We start from the raw sequence: 14,009 nt of genomic DNA on the forward strand, positions 1-14,009 counted from the left end.
TGGGCGGAGATACGTTTTTTGGGAGGATCAATGGTTGGGAACAACCACTCTCCGCGAACCGTATCCGGTTTTGTACAATATTGTTCGTTATAAAGGAAACACCTTGCAGAAGGTGATGGAATCTTCTCCACCCTCGGTAACGTTCAAACTGATGAATTCCGTTGGAGTCTTATCAATATTGGTCCCCGCTCTTAAAACGAACTGCTTCAGCGGTTAGATTCAATACAGTTATCTACGGGGTCTGATGAATTCCGTTGGAGTCTTATCAAGAATGGTGTATTCTCGGTAGACTCAATGTATAAAGCTCTTTGCATTCCTACCCAACCGATTTTAAATAATAAGTCCATCTAGAAGATGAAGATGCCATTAGAAACGAAGATATTCGCATGGTATCTTCGTCGAGGTGTGATTCTTACTAAAGATAACATTGTAAAACGCAACTGGTAGGGTAGCAAGAAATGTGTATTCTGTCACGAAGATGAGACAATAAAACACATTTTCTTTAACTGTCGGGTTGCTAGATCTATATGATCAATCATTCAGATAGATTCTACCCTGTACCCACCCCTAGTATAACTAATATATTTGGTAATTGGTTAAATGGGGTGGATTCAAGGTATAAAACGGAGAACGTATCTTGTGAAACGACTAGACTCATGAACCGACTGCACCGATCTATTATGGACCATTTGATGTGAAAAGAAGGGACAAGATGCAGCTAAGCGGTGGGCTGATGGCACGTTTGCAGATTAAACCTGAAAGTGTAGCTGAATCATACGAACAGTCCTGTCCTTCCCAAAGTCATCGTCACCTTACTGTGCCTGTCCCTTCACCGGGACTGAAGCCCCACCGCTCGTCCGCCCAATTTACTGACTCTACGGCACGCGACGGAATCGTGATTAGCCGCGGCGGCTCGTTGAGGATCAAGGATATGTTCTTCTCTTCCCTTGTCCCCTGTTTGTGAACACATTTTGTTCCTTCGATCGGATCTGGGCGATTTTTCCCGTCATGGTTTACGAAATCACTTGCATAAGAAAATACAGTAGTATGTGCTGCAAGTATTCTGGTAAAATTGTATCCTCAATTCGCAACAGTAAGATTGGGGGAAATAGACAAACTAGGTGTTTCCTGTTCTGATCCTAAATCTGAGACCAATTTCCGTGTATTTTCTTCTGTTTGAAGAAATAAGAATTGTAAACTTTGGTACAGGAGAAGAAGCTTGAGAGAGGGAGAGTACGAAGGAAGAAGACGAACTGGGTTTGGAAGATTGTTTGCATGATTGAGCGACATAGTAAGGTCCAGTTTGTAAATGTAGCAGAAGCCCAGAATGCAGCCGTTGCAGGAGTTGGATTGTTTCATGGGATACATTCTCGTATAAAACGATTATCCGAGTGGGAGCGATTGCTTGTATGGTCGTTTTGGCTGGGTAGAGAAAGAACCCTGGCAAAAAGAAAAATTATAAGGTGGTCTTTCAAGGTTCTGACGCCCGGCCACCATGCCACTCGCCTGTGCATCTTAACTATATCTTAACTATACAGAAACTGAATGTAATGTTCGATACTTCCAGTAATAAATATCGAAAAAACTGAGCTCGCGCCATCTCCGCCGCCCGCATCCGCTTGTACGCCACCAGACTGGAATCGATCGATTTAGACGTTTTTCCAGGGACTAGACCGAAGATGCTTGAGAGGCACGTGGGCCACAACGTGAACGTGGACAAGGCATCCAATCAAACCGTTTTCCTCTCCACAGAGCCTGTTTCAAGGTGCTACAACCTACCAATCGCGCACTTATTTTGAGAACAGAGAGAGTACTGCAAAACGGGGAATCTATATCCACGTAGTGCATCATCAGTGGCTTTTTAAGCTTAAAATGCTGCTCCAATCATACTCATGTGCCGACGGATGTATTTACTAGCATCTGAGTGGCGCCAAGAGCTCTCTTCTAAGCTGACTACGAAGTGAACTTATCAGGCTATACAAAAAATGTGAGGTAAGACGTGGTAACTTCACGATGTGTTTCCTACCACGAAGATCAACGGGGGTGAACGTAATAGCAAGATGACCCCTTCCTGCACTGGCCACTCTCATAATATTTGCATATTCCTCGTTGGGGCTGCCCTCTTGACGATGATCTTGATGACACGCCACTGCCATGATCTTGACGATGGTCAGACCTCCTAGGGTGGTTTGAGCTACCTCGTCGTGATTCGCTGCCCTGATAGGTACCCCTCCGTGATTCGCTGCCCTGATAGCTACCCCTCCGTGATTCATTGCCCTGAGAGTACCTATCATGGTGCTGACTCGACTTGCTGCCTCGACTAGCATTACCAGAAGATGGATGCCAGCTCTTGTTCCCTGGTGCCTCACCCCAGCCAGAAGAATTTGAATTGGTGTTCCCCTGTCTCCTTGGTGTTTCTGAAGAGCTTTTAACTGTTGGTGCTGTTGTTTGGTGACTTGAAGAAGAGTTGCGGTTCAGGCTAGCACTCGTGGAATTCACCTTTGAGCTCTCACGAGCTGATGAAAGCCAGCCTGGAGTTTTTCTCCCCTCCGGAGATGAACTTGATCGTAGCCAACCAGAAGCTTTTGTGCTTCCCTCTACAGATGAACCCCAACCTGAAGATTTTGTGCTTCCCTCAAGAGATGAACCCCAACCTGAAGCCTTCGTGCTTCCCTCAAGAGGTGAACCCCAACCTGAAGCTTTAGCACTTCCATCTAGAGATGAATCCCACGGTTGCCAGCCTGAAGCCTTTGTGCTCCTTTCTACGAATGAGCCTGCCTGTTGCCCGCCTGAAGCTTTTGCGCTCCTTTCTACGAATGAGCCTGCTTGTTGCCCGCCTGAAGCTTTTGGGCTCCTCTCTAGGATCCTCTCTAGGAATGAACTCGACGGTTGCCTGCCCGAAGCTTTTGTCATCCCCTCCAGAGATGAGTGTGATGGCTGCCTACCTGAAGCTTCTTTACTCCCCTCTAAAGATGATCCTAATGTCTGCTCGCCTGAAGCTTCCGTGCTCTTGAAAGATGAGCTCCATGCAGCATTTTGTTTTAGTTTTACCTAATCAAATCAAAAGAAACAAGTTAGTTGGGCCATGGAAGACCATTTTGCTAGGAATCTTTTTTCAGAAGACACATCATGCACGACTTCAATCCTTAAATATTTCCAATAGCATTACCTGCTCCGGCACTCCACAAGCTGTTGAAGCACTTGGGTTGCCTTTTTCAGTCTTCTCCCCCTCTGATGTTGGCATTTGAACAACAGCACTATTTCCTTGGGCTACTATCACCGCTTCTATAATGCATGAAGTATCTTTTTCGTGAGCTCCAAGATCTGTACAAGATTATGTAAGATTCTCTGTCAAAATTAACACCAAAAACGAGAATAGAATAGTATTCATTAACCTGATGAAGGTTGGAGAGCTGGTGTTGGTGAAGACAACGACCACATGTCACTGCTTGGGTCATCTTGAACACCCCACAGAGCAGAATCAACAGCTTCACCTTGATAGTAACCTGGTTCACCCCACGGAGATAGCGCAATAGGGCTAGAGCACTGCGGCCTTTCTTCCTCGGCTGAAGCTGGCATGATATTTTCCGAAGGTGTTGCTCCATACATATTATAAGTTCCACGGTGTTGTACTGTTGAAGATCCCAACACATCAGACACAGCAATTGCTTCAACATCAGAGACAGAACTAACAATTCCGTTCTGTATCTTAGCTGATGCAGCCTCTCCTTTTAGTTGCTCTGTTTGAGCAACGGAGCCTCCATCTTTTAGATCTTTTTCTTCTACACGTGATGTTTGTGTCTCCTTGAGTGATTGCAAGCCAAATATTTTACTAGAAGGTGGACCAGATATTTCTGATACGAAAGGTATCGAAGAGTGGTCAGATGCCTTCATAGCTGAATCTTTAGGTGCTACAGATGTTGACCGTGACTTGTTCATGGAAGTCTGCTTCCTCTCAAGTTTTGGAGTTGGACTGGGACATTGATCCTGAGTGTGAGGGGATAACACTGGATCAATTTTAGGCCCAGGAAGTTGGTTAACAGACACGTTTAATGCATCAGGCGGACATGTTTTCCGCTGATTCATGGTCTCCTCGGTCTTGCTTGAACTAGAAGTACATGTAAATGGAGCCCCCGACTGACTAGGATTCATTGGAGAACAGCTCCCAGGATTTGCTGAAGCAATTGAAGATTGAATTTCATCATGAGCAGTAGGTGGAGTAGGAATTGGTACTTTCTGTGAACCAAAAACCTTCGGTGTATTCAAGTTTTCCACAAATCCTGATAGTGAATTACCTTTTGAATCATTTTGCAATTGCTTCTGGGTAGTACACACACCAGGATCAGGCTTCATGGTAATATGATTGCTATGAATCTTCTGTGGTGTGGTTGGACTCCACATACCACTAGTTTCTTGATGATTGTTGTGTTCCCCACTCTTTTCTCGGGGGACCCCATCACCATGAGATCCTGGTGGTCCATATGAACCATCAGAAGATGGAATGGTGCATGAATAGTTCTTCAGAGGTCCAAAGTCTGTTCTCGCTGGCAAAGCTTCACCCAGAAACTTCGGATTTTCTCTTCCATGATAAAGGTCAGCAGACTGGCTAGGCAATCCAGAAGAGTAGACAACGTTATAACCAACAGGAGAAGTGATGTTTTCAGCCATACTTGAGTTACTACTATCTTTCCCAGGGCCAGCCCATGTGGATTTATTACTGTTAACGACTGGCGTAGGTTGAGTGGAATCTTTCTGCTGTTTTGAGAGCACTTCAGTCAGCAACAGTGAGTTCTCTTCACTCTCAAATGTGAGCCATATTTTCATGTCACCTGGGAAATAAGTAGTCCACTTGGAAAGCTGTGAAAGAGTAAACGGACCTTGAACATTTCCAGAAGGGTCCTTGTAGTGCCATACTTTTTCTGGCTCCACATCACTTGATACAACTCCAGATGATGAAACTGATGCAGCTTCACCCGCCGTGTTGTTTAAATCAATGCGAGGCCGAGAAATATTCCATCCATTTGCTGATTGCAAGTTCAAGTTACTTCCTACTCCTGGTTTATGTGTTATACCCTCTGTAGGTGGATTCAAACTAGTCTGACGACTAGCATCGGAACATTTCTGTGGTGGGAACTGCACAGAGTTCGATTCTGCTCCTTTTCTTCCAGGAAAATGAAGATCGGATCCATTCCTATTTATAGTCCAATCAACTGCATACAAGTCAATAAATAAGTCCCCAGAAAGTCAATATTTATAATACCATAATAGACACTGTAGAATATGAACAGTCAAGACATTAAGTACCAGTAGTTTTGTCATTCCATTCTTCAGCAGATTCATAATTAGGATCCATATGGGGGTCAACATGTACTTCTGGAATTTCATTAATCCTGCGTTCTCTTTCTTCAGGAGTGTTTAGAAGTTGCAACTTCTCTACACACTCTCTGAGTGTATGATAGTGTTAAGGGTCGTCAAATGATAAATAACAGCATGCAACTGTTGATGGATTCCGTCAAACATTGTCAGTAAAGTAAAACTGCATTCTGGGGGTTGCGGCGGAAGTTTGAACAAGCACAACACAACAGAAAGGTATGACTAATAACAACTTAATGAGGAGCACACAGGACTACCTATCTCAAGCGTGAAGAAAGCTACTCCCTCCGTCCCATATATAAGATGTTATTACAACCAATATACTCACATATTTGATGTAATAACATCTTATATGATGGGAAAGAACCACAGAGGGAGTAGAACATAAACTGATTTTATGGCAGGATAGAGGCACATGCATCATCTGGAGAGCACTGGGTGATATATCATGTTCAGAGATGAAGGCATGTTGGTTGCCCACCACATTTTGCCACACTTTTGTGCCGTAAGTGTGGCATGCCACAGTTTTTGTGGCCCGCAAATTGGCAGCACACTTGTGCCAAAAATTGGCTAGCAAATGACTACATGACAAGTGGGGTGACTAAGATAGTATGGCACGCCACAACTATGGCTACAACCAAAAACTTGTGTGCCTATCGTTTGTCAAAGTGTGGCTCCAAACCAAACATGCCGGAAAGCTGGTTTCCAACATGTCCATCTTTTTTTGTAGCACAAAATCAAGGAAGCATGAGAATAGTGCTAAAGTACTTTCTCCGCATTCAATGAGGATGGCAAAATATTGTGTTCTCTTCATAAAGTTAATAGTCAATAAGACTGATAGTACTTGACAAGAGTGAGAAAATAAATCAGAGATAAGCAACTACAATAGAAGGCAAAACAATAGTCCCAAGTTTGCAAAATTGAGTTGAACCCAAGGTACTAGCAATCCTATGAAAATGTGTTATCATTATTATGAGAGGTTTTGCAAAAGCTTGAACAAAGGAACTTTTACAATTTGTAAACCATGCAATAGCACTGTCCTTGGTCACAAAATGCTCTCTGTGTGTGACAATTCTAACAGGCCCATCTTTGGTAACCATATGCATGCAAAGCTGTGACCAAACAATTGAGGACCAAGATTACATACTCACCACCACCACAAAAATTAAACATATAATAGCTCAAACATGCTATGTTAAAAGGATATTCTTTCCTGCGTCCAGTTTCACTAGCACGGTCACGGAGATGACTCAGCCTCTGCTTTTCATTTTTCAACCACTGAAGAGGATTTAACAGAGTAAGTGCTGTTAGGTCAAGCTAGAGCAATGAAGTACTATCAAATAGGCAATGTCACCACACGGCCAGCTTTTATTTGTTAGTGTAGCACTTACATCATTGATTTGCAGAGATTGGAACATTTTAGCTTTCTCACAGATGTCTCCCTGAATTACCAAGATAAAGAAAATAAGTCAGATATACATAGTTTGGTAACCAAGGGATCAGACAGATCATTAGTTTGGTTCTTCATCAGCAGTACCACTTTAAGTCGAGGAATTAGACCATACTTCATACTTTGGCGTAAGCGTTTGCATTCCTCCTACATTATACAAGCAAACAAACCACTTAGATGGAACAAAATGAAAGAGGCACTCATGTAATGCTACACCAGCAATCAGCAGTCAGAAAATCACATCTAATAGCTAATGAGAGAGAGAGTGCTCCAACATATATTCTGTCACTTTATTATGGGGTAATACAGAAGAGTCACGGTATGTTACCATGATATGCATCATTTGGCCAACAATAAACAAAAAACTGTTGCATCGAAATCAAATCCAAGAATCCATTTTCAGTTACTCGATCCATTCTTGGCAAGCAGATAAGAGACTGGATGTTAAGAACTTATATAAAAGAGACAGATGGGTTTGTAAGTGATCAAGCAGCAGCAACTTACTGCATAGTGCACATGATTAAAAGATAGTACATGTCAACAACCAATGTCAAATTTTGTGCACATATGTCTAACAAATTCAAAAAGGTAGTACCGAGAAAACAGCTAAAATGGTCTTATGTCATTAACTATCGAAACTAGAACATCACCCAGTGCGTTGCTGTGGAAATTGTCGGAGATATACATGAGCAATGTTGATTCCGTAGAGAATGCAGTAAAAGAAGTTATTGAATTGTTAGAGAACGCAATAAGAAATACGATTTTGAAGGTCGATTGAACATTGAAGTTGTGGGTCTGTAATTATAAATTTAATTTTTTATCCAATGAGTCATTCTTGATATAGTTTTAGCAATATGTATACTAGAAGTGTATGGTAAGTTAATTAGCCTACAAAAAATACCATACCAGTACCTAACAGCATTACCAATTAGTGAGGTCATCCAACATTATAAGTATGAAACAGTAAATGTGCAAGCTACATGTGTCCTTGCATGCATTACCTCAGTAAAATCCTGATTTGAGATTGTATCCATAGTAATAACCTCCTTCTTGTCTAAATTTGATATCTCAAGTGCACGGTCTGTCATCTTCTTACCAACACTATACCGTTCAGAAACTTTATGTGTACCTGCTTACAAAACCAAATTCTGGTTAAATTACTATTGAGTGACCAATATCGGTAATAAATCAGTAATAGTACAAATCTTACCAACTACTTTGACTAGACGATACATATCTTGCTTTTGACCGGCACCTGAAATCCTTATCCTCACAAAAGCACCGGTAATTTTCTCAGAGAATGAAGCAACATCATCAATAATCTCCTCCATCAAGCTGCGCCGCAAGTAAATTAAATTGATATTATGCACATCAATGGCTGCATAATCCTCTACATTAGCTGGTGGATCTCTTTCAAGCTTCTTATTAGTCTTCCTCCTCTTATCAGAGCTTAGTTTAGTTGCCATCTCACTGTATCCTCCGCTATCTACATGAGCTGAATCTGGATCACGGGGTCTTTGGCTATCATCATTTACTGTTGGAGTCTCTTTCACATGAAAATGCATGTCCAAAAGCTTCAACATCTCAAAATGACCAACACATGGTTTCCTAAAAAGACTGCTAAGCCTTTCATCACAAATAATTTGACTTTTTCTGCGAGAGTCACGAAGGTTACTTTGCTTTATATACTCGAGCAAAAGAACCTGAACATCAAATTGGGAAATCCGAGACTTATCACCATTTCTCATGTGCCCAACAAATTCCAGCAGCTCCGATGAGGCCCATTTGGAGTCACCCGATAAGTCCATCCCTTCAACTGGCACCACCTTGGTTAAGCTTTCAGAACCTTTAACTGAAATTTCACATTTCCTTGCAGTAACCACACCATGGCTTTGACGCTTCCGTCCCCTTGTCCTTACAGAAGCACCCCGTGTACGTTTCCTTGAAGCACTATCAGAACTGGCATCATGATCATAGTTCGCATCATATTGTTCACCAGATGATTCGTCTTTTACTCTTCTAGCGGAAATGCTTGGAACAGTCCAACTGCTTTTGGCACTGATTAGTTCTTCCAATGTTAATAAATGCTTCCCTTTCAGCTCCAGCCAATATAACTTGAATAGATATTCCCAACTATTTTTATCATCAAAATCAACTTTAACCTGGCATAGACAAAAATGACAACAAGTCACATGAGACATCCCAGGCACCTTATATCAATCAAAAGAAAACAATAATAGACCATTTCATAGTTTTTGCAATTAATCCTAAGGTGAAACTATTGCTTTTTTCGGCCATCTTTCTATACTATCTTTTCCCAAACAAACACCTAGAGCATTTAGAACTTCAACTTTTTTCAAAAAAAAAATTGCTCGTTGCAGGGAAGCCTCTGCCAAAACAGAAGTCTGCGAAAGACCAGCCAATGGCCAAATGAGGTACCAACAAGGCACCAAGCAAGCAAACAACTATCAAGCATCTACACACATGAAACTTATTCAAGGCAGTAAATTTAATTCATCGGAATGCAGAGCCAGACCTAGGCTCAAAATTCGAGAATGGTCATATATTTAGGATAGGTGCTTTTGTGGTTTATAAGCCGAAGTCCAAACAGCCAGAAAAATCCCAACCAAACAGCCCCTAAGCTTTGAGTAAAGTTCGGGACAAATAGTGATATTTTATTTAATAGCTCTGAACCGTCGAGGATGAATAGTTAGGATTATACCAGTATGATGAATGCATGTGGCCCTTGCTCCCACATGTCACCCTCACGATGGATGATATTTTCTTCATTACACATATTTGCAAAGCTAATAAATTATTTGCTTAAAACGTACTGGTGCTTTGTTCCAAAGAAACGAGAACACAATATATTAACTCAGGTTCCATAGACACGGAGGTGTTTTAGTGTTTCTAATAATACAGATGCTCATGTGATTCAGGAAAAAAGGGAACAGGGTATACAACTTAAGGGTTAACAGTACAATACCTTTGTAGCATCTTCGTCTTTGGATTCTATCAGCAATATAGTGGCATAGCAAGTGTCACAGAAGCCCTTGTTGCCTCTAACACCAAAGTATTTGCCCTCATTGACGCATCCTTTGCAGAGGGAGTAAGTACAGGTATAGCACATGAACTGTACCGCCTTTTCGCAGCTGCTGCAAATGTGCCAGCCTGGCATGAGGAAACAGGACAGGTCAGATTGAAGTGTCGTTTCTGGAGTCAAAGGGTCACATATACATCAGTGTACTCATATGCCATATTTAAAAGCAGCTAATTAATAAAAAAGTCATGGCGTTTGTTTCCTCATATGATGCCAATGCCAAGTGACAGTATCCGTTTCTCGTCCTTAAACCCAACGCACTAAATCTGTTTAGACTCCATTACATACATCGGCTATAACAGGGCCCCGACGTATCAACAGGCAACAACCGATCGTGGATAAAATTGTCTTGTAACAAATGCAAAAAAAAAACTATACTACTATATTGCTAAAACAGATAGTCTTGTAGAGACTTTGCATCTTCACCCGAATGCAATGTTGAATCCACATGTACAAACTCTACTTCCAAATGCTCCCTATTTGTTTGTTTGAGTAGCGGACTCTGGCTGCCACTACCTCAGAAGTAAGCAAGTGTATGCCAAATATTTTATGCATACCCAGCACGATTTAGCATTGATACATTGCAATCAATGTCGGACGCAAATATAATACTACTAGAAGTGTAGAATGGTGACTATGGCATACCGCAGTTCCACTTGCCGCGCAGGCGGAAGAAGGACTCGTCGCGCTTGATGCAGGCAGGATGGTAGACCTTGGAGCAGCCCCTGCAGGCAGGCACAGGATAGACGACCCAGCTTAGTCGCGGTTCGCAATAAACAAAATGCTAACCCCGCGCTTGGTAAGTAAACCCGCAGCGCGCGCGCAGCTGAGGTAGTAACATAATCCCAGGCGCACTAGTGTACGTACCTCCGGTCGCAGACGACGAGGCTGCCCCCGTCGAAGCAGATGAAGCACACCACCTCCTCGTCGGCCTTCTTCACCACCGGCTTGGGCGGCGCGGGCGCGGCCGCAGCGTCTCCGTCCCTGACCTTCCGCGGCCTCCCTCGCTTCCGCTTCACGACCACCGGCTCCGCGGGCGCGGCGGGTTGCGGCGGTGGCGGTGGCGGTTGCTGGTTGAGCGGGGCCGCGGCGGCGTCCATCATCGACCCGAGGAAGTGGGAGTCGTCGAAGGACGGCTCCGCCTTGGGCGGCGACGCGGCGGGGGCCTGCAGCCAGGCGGTGACGCGGGGCGCTGGAGACGGCGCGGGAGGCGCGGGGCGGTTGGGAGGCGCGGGGTCGGGCATGGGAGGCGGCGGCGGGAGGCGCAGCTCCGGGGGCCAGTCGGCCTCGCCGGGGGAGAGCATCTCGGCGACGGGGCCCGCGTCCATGGGTGAGGAGGAGCGGAAAAACCCTAACCCTAGGTAGCGCGCATCGACCTCGCGAAGCTTCTCCGCCGGTCCGCACGGGTTGGTCGGGTTTGGTGTACGACCACGAGGGCGTGGGGAGACAGTACAGCGAGCGAGCGAGCGAGCGAGGGGGGGGGGAGAGGGAAGGAGAGAGAGAGACGCCACGAACGAAATGGAAAGGACGGGACGGGCGGGGGGTGGTTGCAGTAATTAAGTCGGGCCGTCGGGGGGCTTCCGTGTAAAAAACCGGGAGCGATCGGGAGTGAGTAGGACGGTGCGCGGCAGCGAAATGCCCGACGGATCGACGCCACGCATGATAGGGAAACGACGAGGTGGCGGAAGTGGTGCGGTGGGGCCGGGGTGGTCCCGGGACGGCGATTTGACGCGTGGTTCGCTGGGGGAAGTTACTGCGTTCACGCCGTGGTGGTGGAAGAAAGAAGTGGTGCGACGGGGTTTGCCCTCAACGGCCGTTTACCGCGGGCGGTGGCTCAAGAGCGTGGCACGATGCCGTGGGCTTCCGCCGTCGGTCAGTATGATGAACCGCATCGGCGAATCAACGACGCCGCCACCAGGAATGCTGCGTACGTTATCCTCCTCTTACCACACATTTTATGTGAGGATCAGGCGATCAGCCCACATGGGGTTTCATAACCGGTGGGTTCAGCTCGTACTTAAAATGGTGTCATCGGTGTCTTTCTCAGTGCTCTTCAACGGGTCGCCGCTTGAGGAGTTCCAGTCGTCTCGTGGTATTCGGCACGGTGATCCCATCCCCCCCCCCCCCCCCCCCCTAGTTGTTCTTGATTGCGGCACAGGACCTTTCAGGCGGCCTCTTTGAAAAAAAAAAGTCGTCACTCATCGCATCTCCATTGCATAAAAACAGCGCCCTACCGTAAACCATGTTTCATTTGCATATGACAGCCTATTGTTTATTAAGGATAATGAAGAGGTAGCTACGGAAGTTACAGATCTTCTTGATAAGTATTGTCAAGCCACAGGTCAGCATGTAAATTTGGACAAATCATCAGTGATTTTCAGCAAAGGTTGCCCGTAAGCCATGAGGCAAGCCGTAAAGAGCATCCTTGAAGTTCAAAACGAAACGTTGAACGGGAAATACCTCGGAATGCCCTCGGATGTAGGATTGTCCCTCAACGGGGCATTCAAATGAAGAGAATTGAAGGATGGCTGAAGCTTTTTGCTTTCAATGGTAGGGAAAGAAGTTCTAATGAAGTCTGTTGCCCAATCTATCCCAACGTTCTCGATTTCTTGCTTCAAAATACCCATAGGTCTATGCCTCCACATTAATTCGTTGATCCGAAAATTTCGGTGAGGCCGTAAGAATGGAACGAGGGAAACTTATTGGGTCTCATGGGAAGTCATGTGCTCACCGAAACTCACCTGAGGTCTTTGTTTTCGAGGTATTGAGATCTTCAATTTGGCGATGCTACCTAAGCAAGCGTGGTGCATCTTACAAAACCCTGATTCTCTAAGTGCAAGGATTCTTAAGGCCGTCTATTTCCCCACGACGGATCTTATGTAAGCTACAATGGGGTCTCACCCTTCTCACGTTTGGCGGACACTGATCGAGGGTCGTGACACCATGAAACAAGGATTGGTCATACGTATCAGCACCGGTGGAACAACCCATGCGTGCAATTAGAATTGGATTCCAGAAGATCATATGCTTCGCCCGATTGTGTGCAAGAAGGTTGAACCACCGCTATCTATAAGTGCGTTCATCAACTCTGATTATGTGTCATCGAACAAAGCTTCCCTGGAGGAGTTCCTCATACCATGGACGTTGAACACATCAACAAGACTCCGCTCAGCATAAGGCGGCAGGAGAATGTTTGGGCCTGGCATTATGAGAGATCTGAAATTTTGCCAATTCGACTCGTCTACCGCATGTTAGTCAGCACAAGGCGGAGAAGAGAAGCTTGGCTCGAGAATAAATCGGATGGCTCGAACCAAGTGGCGGAGGAGAATATATGGCTGGATATGTGGAAGGTCAACGTTCCTTCCAAACTAAAGGTCTTCCTATGGGAGGTTGACTTACCAATCCCTCCCGACCGGTGATGTTTATCATAACAGGCACAATGGCGTGTTGCGTTTAGGCAGGCGTAGATGAAGACATCACCCAACACATGCATGACCGAGGAACCTGCAGCAAAACAATGGATCTTTACAATGACCGAACCCCTCAGCCATGAATCCTTTGTTGAGTTGGCAGTAAGCCTCTGGGAAATTTGGTACGCTCGCAGAAGGATGATCCACAATGGGAAGCAGCAGAGCGCATTGTATACTTTCAAGTTCGTGTGTAACTTCTTAGATGACCTAGATATGGTACCTTCCACGTCGAGTGGGAGACACATGATTGCAGCGAAAGAGCCACCTCAAAGATGGATAGCTCATACCCTTGGCATGGCAAAAGTAAATGCGACGCGGCAACGTCAAAATCAGGCATGGGTGGAGCCATCGCGGTCATCTGTCGAAGCTAGACGGGTGAGTATTTGGATTCCTCAGCCCTCACTTTTGATGTTGATCATAACCCGACAACACTCGAAGCTCTGGCCTGCCTCGAAGGATTGGCTCACCCGCAAGACCTCAGCCTACAGAATGTCTGTTTGGTGTCAGATTGCATGGAGGTTACCAACAACCTCAAGCAAGCGTACGTTGGTACTTATTTAAGGTATGATAACCCACGAAATAAGTTGGCGATGGCCTCTTCTCTTCGCGGCATTTA

General features: G+C 45.0%; 1 protein-coding gene across 1 annotated transcript; it reads right to left on the reverse strand.

Annotated features, from left to right (window-relative positions):
* Positions 1-1,811: 1,811 nt before the first annotated feature.
* LOC127306081 (uncharacterized) lies at positions 1,812-11,414 on the reverse strand. Its single transcript, XM_051336686.1, has 12 exons — positions 10,791-11,414; positions 10,569-10,648; positions 9,810-9,994; positions 8,034-8,985; positions 7,825-7,952; positions 6,911-6,970; positions 6,765-6,815; positions 6,580-6,651; positions 5,305-5,449; positions 3,396-5,210; positions 3,170-3,324; positions 1,812-3,051 (listed from the first exon to the last, which is right to left on the reverse strand). The coding sequence occupies exons 1-12, from the start codon at positions 11,249-11,251 to the stop codon at positions 2,035-2,037; spliced, it is 5,121 nt and encodes a 1,706-aa protein (XP_051192646.1). The 5' UTR covers positions 11,252-11,414; the 3' UTR covers positions 1,812-2,034.
* Between the last annotated feature and the right edge of the window lie 2,595 nt (positions 11,415-14,009).

Source organism: Lolium perenne, chromosome 1, assembly GCF_019359855.2.
Source record: "Lolium perenne isolate Kyuss_39 chromosome 1, Kyuss_2.0, whole genome shotgun sequence".
NCBI lineage: Eukaryota > Viridiplantae > Streptophyta > Magnoliopsida > Poales > Poaceae > Lolium > Lolium perenne.

Excerpts from the sequence above, each read along its gene's own strand:
- LOC127306081 (XM_051336686.1), bottom strand. The coding sequence starts at position 11,251 with ATGGACGCGGGCCCCGTCGCCGAGATGCTCTCCCCCGGCGAGGCCGAC. Across the intron at positions 6,816-6,910 it reads TAATTCCTCGACTTAAAGTG|GGAGACATCTGTGAGAAAGC; the intron begins GTACTGCTGATG and ends TTGGTAATTCAG. Across the intron at positions 5,211-5,304 it reads ATGGAATGACAAAACTACTG|TTGATTGGACTATAAATAGG; the intron begins GTACTTAATGTC and ends ACTTGTATGCAG.